At 52.1% G+C, this 13612-nt stretch overlaps 1 protein-coding gene across 1 annotated transcript in view; it reads left to right on the forward strand.

Annotated features, from left to right (window-relative positions):
* The window catches only part of RFTN2 (raftlin family member 2), a 42616-nt gene extending 31539 nt beyond the window's left edge, over positions 1-11077 (forward strand). The window contains exons 8-9 of the mRNA XM_045575446.1: positions 6049-6127; positions 9644-11077. Coding sequence (XP_045431402.1) covers positions 6049-6127; positions 9644-9883 — 319 coding nt within the window. The 3' untranslated portion in view covers positions 9884-11077. The remainder of the gene's footprint in view (positions 1-6048; positions 6128-9643) is intronic.
* The last annotated feature ends 2535 nt before the right edge of the window (positions 11078-13612 follow it).

Genomic DNA, 13612 nt, shown 5'->3' on the forward strand with positions numbered 1-13612 from the left:
CCTCGGCGTCTTGGTTCCCGTTCCCACACGCTGGCCCCGTGAGGGTCACATGCGGGCAGGTCTCCGCTGCCCGGGGCGCAGACAGTCCTGACCGTTGGCCGTGTCATCTTTCCACAAAGAAAAATGCTGCCCCCAGTTCCACCTGGCCGGGGCGGACCAGAGAGCCTGAAAGAGTTGTCTCTGAAACTATAGGAGGGGTCCAGGCTTCGAGCTTAACGAATCTCTCTTCTTTTTGGTGCCCTGATGTGGAGGGGGATCATACCCACCCCCTGACGTAAGGGGACAACTCTATCCAACTGATCTCTCGGGCCAGAGCTAAACAAATCTCACGGTAATCACAGTATCACCAGGAGCGAGCTCTCTGACACTAATTCTTTTTCTTTTTTCTCTTATTTATGTATTTATTTATTTATTTTAATATATTTTATTGATTTTTTACAGAGAGGAAGGGAGAGGGAGAGAGAGTTAGAAACGTCGATGAGAGAGAAACATCGACCAGCTGCCTCCTGCACAACCCTTACCGGGGATGTGCCTGCAACCAATGTACATGCCCCTGACCGGAATCGAACCTGGGACCTTTCAGTCCGCAGACCGATGCTCTACCACTGAGCCAAACCGGTTTCGGCTGTTTATTTATTTTTATTGATCTCAGGGAGGAAGGGAGAGGGAGAGAGACAGAAACATTAATGATGAGGAAGAATCATCCACCTTCTGCATGCCCCCTATTGGGGATTGAGCCCACAACCCGGGTACATGACCTTGACCAGAATAGAACCCAGGACCTTCAGTCCACAGGCTGATGTTCTACCCACTGAGCCATACCAGCGAGGGCGGGACCTAGTTCTTTAGCAGAACCAAAGCCCCTGGGGCGTTGAAACCCTGGGCCAGGATAACCCAGCTTGTCCTGCATCATGGGGTTCCAGCGGACGCCCACAGCACAGCTCACGCTGCAGGAAACCAGCCCTGAGGCTCACAGGCCCGCAGAAGGAGGAGCGGTGATTAACGACACTGTGAAGATGTACACATGCTCACTCCCAGAAAGACCGATGCCTGTCACCACCGAGAATACCCCACGCTGGGCTGCCAGTTGCGAGTGTCCTCCCCCCACGTCCTGTGTGGTTCAGGGTTCGAGCTCTGGAGGAGACCGCACGCCAATGAAAGAGCTGAGACAAGAAAACATTAATTTGGGAATATTGGGGGCCAGGCGGGAGCCAGCTCAAGAGGAAGGACTCCGCTTTGCTCCGCCTTGCGATCCCTTTCATGCAGGTTTGGGGTCCACCCGTAGCCCTTAGGCAGGCAATTGCAGTAACAGCTCGATGATGGCCAGTCAACGAGGATTTACAAGAGACAAAAGGTGGAAGTTGCTTCCGCTCCCTTTGTCTCCACCGGGCAGTGGGTGCACAGCTCTGAGTCTTGTCAGAGCCTCCTGGCTGACAGCCACTCGCTGTCCGCCTCTCTGCTGGTGAGGCCATGGGCGGCTCTCACACCATCCCTCCTGGGCCGCCCGCCTGTGCAAACACCAGGGAAAGGCTCTCCCTCAGGTAGCTTGGCCTCAGGTGCAATCGTTAAACCATTTCACCTTCCCCTTCTCGGCTAACACCTAAGCCCTCCCTGAAAGGCCTATTCCTGAGGCGTTTTCCCCTTCCTTCTTTAATAACTCCTGCATATCCGTTACCAGATTGCAGGAAGGCACTGTCTCGGGTTTCCAGGTGAAGGGTGTCACTTCCCTGTCCTCGGCAATATCACCCCACCAGCGGTCCAAGCTGGTTACCATGGAGACCTCAGGGTGGTCATCTGATATCACATTGTTCCAAGACGATTGTTGTCCGCCCACCCGGAGAATTTGCCAGAACCCCTTCTTAATCGTTATGAATCAGGAGGTCACGGTTTGATTCCCGGTCAGAGCACATGAGCAGATGCCCGGATGGTGGGCTTGGTCCCCAGTGTGGTGCGTGCAGGAGGCAGCGGACCAATGATTCTCCCTCATCCCTGACATTTCTCTCTCTCTCTCTTCCTCTCTGAAATCAATTTTTTTAAAAAAAATTTTTTTTAAGAAAGAATGCTAGAATCCAGGGACATTTCATTGAGAATATAAAATTCTGCTCCTTGTATGGTGACCAGACATCCCACTTTTGGCGGGACAGTCCCGATTTTTTTTTTAAATATATTTTATTGACTTTATACAGAGAGGAAGAGAGAGGGATAGAGAGCTAGAAATGTCGATGAGAGAGAAACATCGACCAGCTGCCTCCCGCACACACCCCCACTGGGGATGTGCCCGCAACCAAGGTACATGCCCTTGACCGGAATCGAACCCAGGACCCCTCAGTCCGCAGGCCGACGCTCTATCCACTGAGCCAAACCGGTCCCAGCGACAGTCCCGATTTTTAACAATTTGTCCTGCATCCTGTGGCATTTTTTTTTTAAAAAGTCCCGATTTTTGAATCAAACATTTTTGAATAACAAATTGTTAAAAATCGGGACGTCTGGTCACCTTACCTAAGGGCAAGGTATTAATAACAAGAGGGGAAACTGTCCGTTCACTGTGAGGTCAGACCCCACTCTCAGAGCAGCGAAGGCCCTGGCGGGTCTGAGTGCAGGCGGGAGCAGGCGGGAGGGCAGGCCGGGGTTCACTCGCGCACCTCCCCGCCCTCTCGGATTGAAGTTCGGACGCTGTGTAACCTCTGTGCCCTGCCCTCGCGCCGCCTCGGCGGGAGCAGCGCTGATAAGGCCGTGCTTTGTACAATAGCCCCTTTGTCCGCTCTGCACGGGCAGCAGTCACTCCTCCCATTGAGCTTCCCGGTGACCGTTGTCCCGGGGGGAGGGCTGGAGGGGCCGAGGCGGCCGTCCCCTGGGTGGCTTCCCACACACACACACCTGGGACCAGGGCGGGGCCTCAGGGCACAGGACTTCCCGGCCACTCACACCGCCAACGACAAAGCGGCAAGCTAACGGTTCAGCTCTTAACAAGTAAACGCTGCTTTCCCATCTCATTTCCAAGTGGCAATCACTAAACCACGGCAATTCGTGAATGCACACGGTGACGCAAAACTGATGGGAAAATCCTGTCCCCGCTCCCTCCGGTCTGAGGGAGGCGGGAGCCTAGCGGACAGCTTCCCGTGTGCGGGTTTATGTCCACCAGCCCCTCTGACACCAGCTCACTGACAGTCACCCTGGTCCTCACGCTTCCATCTCCTGTACCAGTGAACAGCATGCTTTCCCGCTTCAACCCGAATGTTTGCGGAGTGCCTGGTGTGTACAGGCGATGTCCTACCCGCTCTAGCCACAGACCCCGGCTTTCGGGAACTCACCTGCTTGGGAGGAAGCACAGTCACAGATAACTGGTGCAGAACAGACAGACCCTGAGCCTGCAATGGGGTCCACACCAAGGGGACGGGCCCGAGGGGTGAGCGAGAGGATCTTGGGCATCACAGCGGCTGTGGTCCTTCAGAAGGCCACAGTGCAGCCAGAGGGGCAGCCCGTCTCAGGTGTTAGCACTCAATGGGGGAGCGGAGGGAAGAGGTTAAGGAGGGAACGTGGTTAAGGCCGAGGGTGAGGAGGGAAGCAGGTGTGTGACGCCTGTGGTGTCGGATTGTGAGAGAGCAGAGCTTCCCAGGCAGGCTCACAGAGAGGGTTCTAGGGGCGGGTGGGGCTGGTGGGCAGTGGCCGCCCGGACCCCGCAGGGAAGGCTCTGAGAGCAGAAGGCGGTGCCAGTTAGCGATGCCCGAAAGCACCAGAGGTGGGAGGTGGAAATATGAACAGCCACCGACACTTCCTCCCTCTGACAACCTGATGCAACACGCACCAGGAGGATTAGTCAAGAATAGTGAGCACATGCCGAAACCGGTTTGGCTCAGTGGTAGAGCGTCGGTCTGCGGACTGAAAGGTCCCGGGTTCGATTCCGGTCAGGGGCATATACCTGGGTTGCGGGCACATCCCCGGAGGCGGGGGCAAGAGGCAGCTGGTCGATGTTTCTCTCTCATTGACGTTTCTAGCTCCCTTCCTCTCTGTAAAAAAATCAATAAAAAAAAAAAAAAAAAAAAAAAAAAAAGGAATAGTGAGCACAGACAGCCCTGGTTGGGCCTCAATGGGTAGAGCATCATCCCAGATGCCAACGCCAGGTTGTGGGTTTGAGCCCCTACATACAAGAGTAGACCCATGAATGCATAAATGAGTGGAACAAGTCCATCTCCCTCCCCCCTCACCTTCCTCTCTCTCTCTCAAAGCAATTAAAAAGGAAGTACAAGGAAATGAATTATTGAAGACCTCTCCTAACTTAAAACTCAAAAAATTCAAGACTGGATGCGTGTGTGTGTGTGTGTGTGTGTGTGTGTGTGTGAGAGAGAGACAGAGAGAGAGAGAGAGAGAGAGAGAGAGAGAGAGAGAGAGAGAGAGAGAGAGAGAGAGAGAGAGAGAGAGAGAGAGAGAGAGAGAGAGAAATAACCTCACTCCTCGAGTGAGGATTTTAAAGGAGGAGGAGGAAGAGGAGGAGGAGGAGGAGGAGGACAAGGGGAAGAGGGAGGAGGAGGTGGAGGAGGAAGAGAAGGAAGTCTCCCAAGACCACTTTGGCGGAAGAGTTGCTTGTTTCTCAAAATTCAGCAGAATCACTAAGTGTGGAGCACTCGATGGTGTGGAGCCAGAGCTTCAATGTTGCTTTTGTTTTCCCGAAAAAAAGAGCAAATAGTGAGGTTTTGGTTTTGGTTTTGGTTTTTTGCATAATAAAAGTCGTAACTGAGCAACATTAGCTGCAGACTCCTTCCCCTAAAGCCATGGAGACTGGGAATACACTTCAGAGAAACCCAGGCCCCGGAGCCTTTGGCACAGGGACTCACTGAGAGGGCAGCTGACTGAGGGGAATACTGAGTAGCTCCCACAAAGGAGCATCTGGGAAGAAAACCAGCTCCAGCGCCAGCCCCTCCACTGGGAATCTACGACGGCAAGTTCCTCCCGCGGCCCAAGGTCGCCTTTCTTAAAAGGCAGATTTGACAATGCAAACAAAATTTTTAGTTAAACATTCTCCACCTAATAATCCCGCTTCTGAGAATTTACTTCAATATTTCCTTGAGTCATAAGACTAGGAAGACAAGACATCTTTCTATGGCAGCATTATTTATAATATTATTTATAATTAGCAGGAAACTGGAAACAACCTAATTTTTCAATAATAAAGGAAGAGAGTACATTTCAGTGTCTGAAGTCTTTGAGACACAGCTGCTAAGAATCTGGTCAAGTGCACAAACAAGGGAAGGGTGTTACATGCAGAGCACAGAACACAGAAATGGAAATATGCGACGGTTACAGACACGCAGCACATGTGTGGGAAGGACCAGAAGGGGACATAGAGGTGAAAGTAATGATGTTAGCATGTGAGGTTACACGTTCTCAACATTCACATTTTCTTTTGTAATGACCATATTCTGTTTTGTTTTGTTTTAATCCTCACCCCAGGATATTTCCCCACTGATTTTTAGAGAGGCAGGAAGAGCCCTATAGCCACCTTGGCTCAGTGGATAGAGCGTCTGCCTGTGGACTGAAGGGTCCCAGGTTCGATTCCGCCAAGGGCACATGCCTGGATTGTGTTTTGCAAACATCTCATCATTGATGTTTCTATCTCTCTCCTTCTCCTTTCCTCTCTGAAGTCTATAAAGAAATACTTTTTTTTTTTAAAGAGAGGAAGGTAAAGAGAGAGGTATAGAGAGATAGAAACATTGATGAGACAGAAACATCATCCATTGGCTGCCTCCTGCACACCCCCTACTGGGGATCAAGCCCTAAAATCTCCCCCTTAGACCCTTCGGATGGAGGACCCAGTGCCGCATCCCGGGAGCTCGCCAGCCCCTCCCTCCCGCTGCCCAGGCAGGCCACACAAGCGTCCTCACTCCCAAGCTCCTGGCCCCTTCCTTTCCCGCTGTAACTGGTTCCTAAACTCATCTTCCAGGAATTCCTTTTTACACCTCCGTGATTAACCAAATATATGTTCTCTTACAGTAAAAAAAAAAAAAGGAATTACTAATCCACAGAGACTAATGCTGTTGTTTTAATTCGCAGCGAAGGGAATTTGGCTACAAAGCAGGTGGTGTTTCTTCAGAGACCCGCTATGTGGAATTCGGCGGCTCAGACCCCAGAAGTGAGTAATACGGTGCTGGACAGGCTGGCTATCACACTGGAGCCGAGGTCGGCAAACTCATTAGTCAACAGGGCCAAATATCAACAGGACAACGATTGACCTTGCTTTGGAGAGCCAAATTTTTTAAACTTCTTCAACATAGACTCACCCAGGCCGTGGTATTTTGTGGAAGAGCCACACTCAAGGGGCCAAAGAGCCACAGGTGGCTCACGAGCCGCAGTTTGCCGACCACGGCCCTAGAGCATTTAGTCCTGACACTCATTTCATGCCAAATGGGGAGCAGGGGTGGGAAGCGTGGGGTTGGTATGGAAACAGTCTTCTCGCCCGAGGCGTGCGGGTGCAGGCTGCCCGCCCTGAGCCGGTCCCCGGGCCTGGGAGGCCACTCAGAACGGGCACGGGGGCAGCAGGACCGCTTTGAGCTGAAGGCCACCAAGCAGCCTCCTTCCTGACGGGAGCAGGTGTTGTGTCCTCAGGCAGGCGTGGCGTGGCCCTGCGCGGGCTCCCTCTCCCTCCCTCTCCCTCTCCCTCCCCGCACCAGGACCAGGAGGGGGCAGTCGCCGGAGGTGGCCTGTCCCCAGGGACCGCACTGACGAGTCTGCATACACAAGCTCCCTCAGTCACCCTCTCCCTCCACCCCATGTCTTAGAGATGTTTCCAGGATAGTAGCAGACCTACACAGGCGCCCTGGCTGGGTGCTCAGTGGATAGAGCCTCAGACTGAAGGGTCCCGGGTTCAATTCCCGATAAAGACTCAAGCCCAGGTTTTGGGCTCAATCCCTAGTGGGGGGCGTGCAGGAGGCAGCCAATCAATGATTCTCTCTTATCATTGATGTTTCCCTCTCCCTTCCTCTCTAAAATCTAATATATATATTAGAAAAAGAAGTTATAAAAAAGGAATATTGTGCTCAGTGGAAAGGAAAGCTGCACACCCATGTGCAAACTCTAATATGTAGCTCTTTTTTTTCCCCTCCCTCTTTCATTCGAATACGTAGCTCTTTAGAGAAGAAAACAGTGACACGCACCACATTCTAACAGCCGTTTCTCTGCCAGATGGGGCTGTGGGTGGGTATTGCTCTTTCCTCTGGTTCTACCAGGTCTTTCACACCGAACGTGCATTTTGTAAGATGCCCGGGAGTTTTCATTTGGGAACACACAGATGGTTAACTCGCCTCCTGTGTCTGGCAGGTGTGGGTGAGGTGAGTGTGGGAGGAATAAGGTGAAACGCTGGGCCTCTAGTTCGAGGCCAGCCATGCCCCGACCTTGGGCAAACCCCGCCTTCTTTCTCTGTCGAGTGAGGGATTCGAGGAGGGGGCTCTCCAAGGCCAGCCAGGCTGCAGACTCCTGCACGCTCAGTCCTCAGGCCCTGCAGTTGGATGGACTGGAAGAGCTATTATTGCCCGGGGAGGGAGGGTGGGTGGGTGGGGGAGGCACCATCTCTGCTGAAGATGTGTTTAGTAAGAGTCACGGGGGCGGGGGGATCTGAAATTGTTTTTAGAGTTCCCGTGGAAGGATTGGTCATCTTCAGGTACCAGGCCTTTCCATGTGGTGGCCGTTTGCTGAATACTTACCTGAGAGAGAACGGCCAGGAACAGCGCATGGCTACAATATTCCCGTTTTCACCAAGAAAGCCCGCGCTGGTGTGAGGGCCGGCCTCTGCTGGCCAGGACACAATCGGGAATCTGTTGCAGAGTCACCTCCTGCTCTACTGAGGAGGCAGGAAGGGCCCGGCAGCCAAGTGCTCAGGCCCTCCGCCCTCCCGTCTGTATTCATTCATCAGAGTCGGGAGGGCACTGGGGATGAATGGGCGCTTTGTGCACATGGGAAAGGGCGCCGGCAGCCGCGCCTGAGAAAGGAGCCCGTCTGGCAGGGCCCGTCGGCACTGCCTGCAGCCCAGAGGCTGGCTCCTGGCCGGCCGGAGTCCCCGCGCCAGGAGAACAGGCCATGCCAGACCCTGTGCCAGCTCCACTCTGCATTGAACGCGGTGCACTTGGTGAATGAGAAGGAAAGGAAGAGGGTTTGCCATCCAGTGTTTGCATTGGATGAATTCATGGCGGAGGGGGGGTGGGAGGATGCCAGCACCTCCCAACTGCCTCGGATTCCGGGATTCGGGACGGGAAGCCGGGCCTTTCTGTGGGAAGCGGGCCCAGGGTGGGCTCGTTCCCCTGAACTTGCCTGAGGGACCCAGGGACAAGTTCAGCTTCCTGCACAAACCGGCCCCTGGACAGCCGTTGCGTTCCATGGGAGCCCACAAAACCTGCTTTCAGGAAGCTGTTTGTGTATTTGCCTTGAAAACCAGTAAAAACACTTGTGTAGTTTACACACTACAGTTCAACAGACTTATGGGTTAGCCAACTTTTGCAAGACTAGCCTAGGCATCGGACTTGCAGGGTTTGTGTGTTTTCTCTTACATTTAAGAAAACATAATCCTAGTTCCCAAATAACATATGAGTGAACTTTCAGCAAATGCCTTCTTTGTCCACTGGGAAATCGCTGTGCTTTTTCAGTGTGTCCCTTTTTTCCTGGTGGATGTGGGCTCGGTTAGCTGGAGTGCCTTTCTGGTCCTGGGTTGACTCCTGGTCAGGGCACATACATTAGACAACTGATGGATATTTCTCTCTCACATCAATGTTTCTCTCGTGCACCCTCTCCCTTCCTCTCTCTCTCTAAAAAAGAAAATAAATAATTTTTTTATTGTTTTTTTTACGGAGAGGAAGGGAGAGGGAGAGAGTTAGAAACGTCAACGAGAGAGAAACATCGGCCAGCTGCCTCTTGCACACCCCCCACCAGGGATGTGCCCACAGCCAATGTACATGCCCTTGACCGGAATCGAACCTGGGACCTTTCAGTCCACAGACCGACGCTCTACCACTGAGCCAGACCGGCTTCGGCTAAATAAATATCTTTTAAAATGTATCCCTTTTAGTTTTCTTTTTACTTTTTATTTTAAATATTTTTATTGATTTCAGAGAGGAAGGGAGGAGAGCGATAGAAACATCAATGATGAGAGAGAATCATTGATCGGCTGCCTACTGCACACCCCTACTGGGGATCACGTCCACAGCCCAGGCACATGCCCTGACTGGGAATCAAACCACAACCTCCTGGTTCATGTGTCAGCGCTCAACCACTGAGCCACACTGGCTGGGCAGCTAGAACACTTTTTCTATAGTTAGGCCCCCGATTAACACCGAGAAGAAAAATGGCACCTTTCTTGTATCGACCCTTTGCTCCCCGAGGTGTGATCTCAACAGGCTTCTCTCTTCGGAAGTGTCTTGGGGGCCCAGACTTGTCGGCCGACAGCTGAGGTGCCAGTGATGAGAATAACGTGCCTGGAAGCCATCCAGGGGTGTGGGACAGAGGGGGTGGGGCAGGGGGACAGAAAGGGCTGAACTGGTCCTGGGATAAGCAGGGCCCTGATGAGAAGCAGGGAAAGGACGTTTGGGCGGAGGGCGCGGGCGGCAGGCAGTGGGACAAGGAGCACTGTCTTTCTAACCCCCGCGGTCCGTCTGTGTTCCAGAGGAAGGCCAGCCGGCACGTGAAAGGCGAGGACAGGCACAAAGCCGGCAGCAGGAGCATCGGCCTGGACACGGCCACGTCCCAGCCCGCAGAGCAGGGCGCCCCGCCCGGGGGCATCGCCGCTCCTCCCCGGGCGCCCTGGGTGCAGGGGCCCGCGCTGCCGGGGCTGGGCCTCCTGCGGGACCTGGACGACGGGCCGCTGGACCAGGAGGACGGGGTCACGCAGGTCACCTGTATGTGACAGGCCGCCACCCACACAGCGGCCACGGCTCTCGCGTGCCTGTCTGCATGTGAGTGACAGGCGGGTTGTCCCAGGCCCGGCTCCTCCTGACCGTGTGCCCGTGGGCTCAGCCCCCCAGACGGGAAGGATAATCAGCACGTTCATACATGTAGAGGCATTTCACACTGCTCCCAGCTAAAGCGCCCGTGTGCACAGGCGCCATAGGTCACTAACGGAGACCCCACGTCACTGCTCACGAATGGACAAGGTGGACTCTCGATGTCACACCAGCAAGAAGACTGGCGGTCCCGGCCAGCACGGTGCCCGATGGAAGGGTCTCAGAGAGTTGGTCCTAGGGACACCGACCAGCAATGCCCGCCCTGCACGGCGCTCACGGGCTAACGAACGGACCGCCTGGATATGACTATGGACCAGCCGTGGTGTGTGTACAGAGCAAACCTTCCTGGCTAAAATGTTCTTTGGAAAAAAAGTCCTCTTGGTTGTCGTTGCTTTCAAAGGGTCGGCATGTTCCCGCCCTGGGCTAACCCATTGAGCTTTAATGGTGTGCTTCCTAATAGACGAGAGAGAGAGAGAGAGAGAGAGAGAGAGAGAGAGAGAGAGAGAGAGAGAGAGAGAGAGGGAGGGAGGGAGGGAGGGAGGGAGGGAGGGAGGGAGGGAGGGAGGGAGAGAGAGAGGAAGGGGGGGGGGGGGCCAGCATCCCTCACCACTCAGTGTGGAAAGAGCCCAACCTCAACCTTTAAAAACCTAGCGGACAGGCAGAGCGGATGTGGTTTCCTTTATGTTGGGAACAGTGGGAAACGGGAGACATCACTGTGAGTGGGAATGGCTGCTTCACACTGGCCCGAAGTGCACGACCTTCTATTTCACCGGCGCCAGGAGCAGGGGAAACCCAGGGCCCGGCACCCGGGAGGAGTGAAGCCGCCCAGAGCAGCGGGGGGCCTGGTGGACCAGCGGCTCCCTCCCCCGCTTCGTGCTCTGCTCAGGGGGTGCCTGTGCCTCGCCCCGATTCAGCAGGAAAAGATGGAAAGTCTACAGAACGCAGGCTCCACTTTTCTCCATGGAAACTAGCTTTGAAACGTGGGCACCTTCCAGGGAAGGACAGCTGGCTTTGCCATTGACGGATTCAACGTATTCTATATTTTTATTAGTGTTGGTGTTGACATTAGATCACTGAATAAATGTCATTTTATTGAACACCAGTGTTTACAGTGTGCTTTATACATTCCTGTATTGTGTGTTATCACGCATCTAGTGTGACTAACGAGTCCCTTCTCTGTGAACTGTGGGCAGGACTGGCACAGTGTCACCCACCTGTACCGTGTGCGGAAGCCTCGCCTGTGTAGGTATAAAAGCACTTAAGAATGTTCTGCTCAGAATTATTCTGTGGAAACAGCTAGCCACAATCTTTGCAGAAATATTTTTGTTCGGTTTTTAGGTGAGCCTAAGCTCCATAGCCAAGAGTTGAATTTTTGGTAAAGACAAGCTTGATCTCTGAGCCAGGGCACACCAGGAGCTGGTGACGGGACACAGAAAAGGGACTCAGAACCACCAGACAGCTCCTCCGGGCCAGGTGCCCGAGGCAGACTCCGGTGCCACCTGCCCACCAGACAGCTCCTCCGGGCCAGGTGCCCGAGGGGCTTCCAGCATCAAAGGCAGGACTAGGCATTTGTACTTGACTAAGGAATGCTGAGGCACACACCAGTCACCTTACACTTGATTCGATTTGTGCAAGTTTACTTTCTTTGTGCAGTTTGCTTTTAACATTTATTAAAAAACATTTTGCCCTGCCAAAACTGGTTTGGCTCAGTAGGTAGAGCGTCGGCCTGCGGACTGAAAGGTCCCAGGTTCGATTCCAATCAAGGGCATGTACCTTGGTTGCAGGCACATCTCCTGTAGGGAGTGTGCAGGAGGCAGCTGATTGATGTCTTTAACTCTCTATCCATCTCCCTTCCTCTCTGTAAAAAAAAATCAATAAAATATATATATTTTTTTAAATCTGAAGAAAAATGCCGAAACCGGTTTGGCTCAGTGGATAGAGCGTCGGCCTGCGGACTGAAGGGTCCCGGGTTTGATTCCAGTCAAGGGCATGTACCTTGGTTGCAGGCACATCCCCAGTGGGGGGTGTGCAAGGGACAGCTGATCAATGATTCTCTCTCATCAATGTTTCTAACTCTCTATCCCTCTTCCTCTCTGTAAAAAATCAATAAAATATATTTTTTTAAAATAAAAATCTGAAGGGAAAAAAAAGTTTTGCCCTAACTGATAGAACACTGGCCTGCAGACTGAAGGGTCCCAGCTTCAATTCCGGTTAAGGGCATATGCCCGGGTTGCAGGCTCCATCCCCAGTAGTGGGCATGCAGGAGGCAGCAGATCAATGATTCTCATCATTGATATTTTGATATTTCTATCTCTCCCTCTTCCTTCCTCTCTGAAATCAATAAAAATAAACAAAATAAAAAAATGTTTTATTAGAATAAACTTGTCATACCCTTAAAATCTATTGCTTAAGCATTCATTCTAACAATTACCCTTAAGTGACATGGCACATTCGTATTATAGTGAATAATGGCCAAGTGGTTCTAGAGTTCATATAGCTTTAGTCTATTCTTTTAAGAAAAGGTAACAAAACTTGGACTCTGTGCCCAGGAAGTCGAATGTGACTAACCTTATCATTACCTGAACTTTTACTACTTGTGAGTCAGGATGAAAAAGACTCCGATCCTAGAGGTGGAGGGGGGGGAAGTTCAGCCGTGTCCCTTGGTACAGCGGCTGTGGCACTGCTGTCTTGGGGTTCGGTAACTCCCTGCTAGTTCCATCCCATTTGGACTGAACGTCACCCTCTTCTCTCTCATGGACATGAACACCGAATCCCCCGGAACTCACCATGAGCTGAGGACCAGTTCTGTACATGTCACCGCAGTTCTCTTACAGTCTTGCACACCCACACAGCAGGAGGCAGAGCTGTAGTCCATTGAGTCACTGGCTCTTCTCAATATACCTTCACCTGTGGACGGGCAGGGAGCCCTCGGGCCTCTTTACACAGACATGAACCCCACTCGTGGGACCTCCATCCAGAGGACCCCCTCCTGGACACCATTGCACTGGGGATCAGGATGTGGACACAGGCCTTTCTGAGGGATACATTTTGTGTATAGCAACTGTTCAGGCGCTCGGGGGCCCTCCTGGGGTGATAGAAATTTCCTATACCTTTATTTGGTTGAAAATAACACAAGTGCATACAATTGTCAAAACTCATTGGATTGTACACTTACTATAGGGACATTTTACTATGTGTACATTGTAATATATAGTATATCGGGAGAGGAAAAGGGAGAGAGAGAGGGGAGAGAAGAAGAAGAGGAGAAGGAAAGGGAGAAGGAGAGGAACAGAGGGAGAGGGAGAGAGAGGGAAGTATCATTATATTTCACATCATTGATGTTTCTATCTCTCCCTCTCTCTCTGAAATAAAAATATATTTGAATAATATTTCATCTGGAATGTATTTTGGAATGAGAAATGAATTGCTTTCATTTTAATTTCTCTCCTTTTGTAACCCCCAAAAAAAGTATGTCAGAATTCCACTTTTTAACACTTCCAGCTTCCCAGACAGTTGCAGCCTGACATTCTGTTTCTCCCTTCCTTCCCATCTCATCATGTAGAATTACTCTGACCCAAGTTAAAATGAATGTGATTCATTCCTCACTCCAAAATACATTCCAGATGAAATAT

This window comes from Pipistrellus kuhlii, unplaced genomic scaffold, assembly GCF_014108245.1.
Source record: "Pipistrellus kuhlii isolate mPipKuh1 unplaced genomic scaffold, mPipKuh1.p scaffold_m20_p_7, whole genome shotgun sequence".
Classification (NCBI taxonomy): domain Eukaryota; kingdom Metazoa; phylum Chordata; class Mammalia; order Chiroptera; family Vespertilionidae; genus Pipistrellus; species Pipistrellus kuhlii.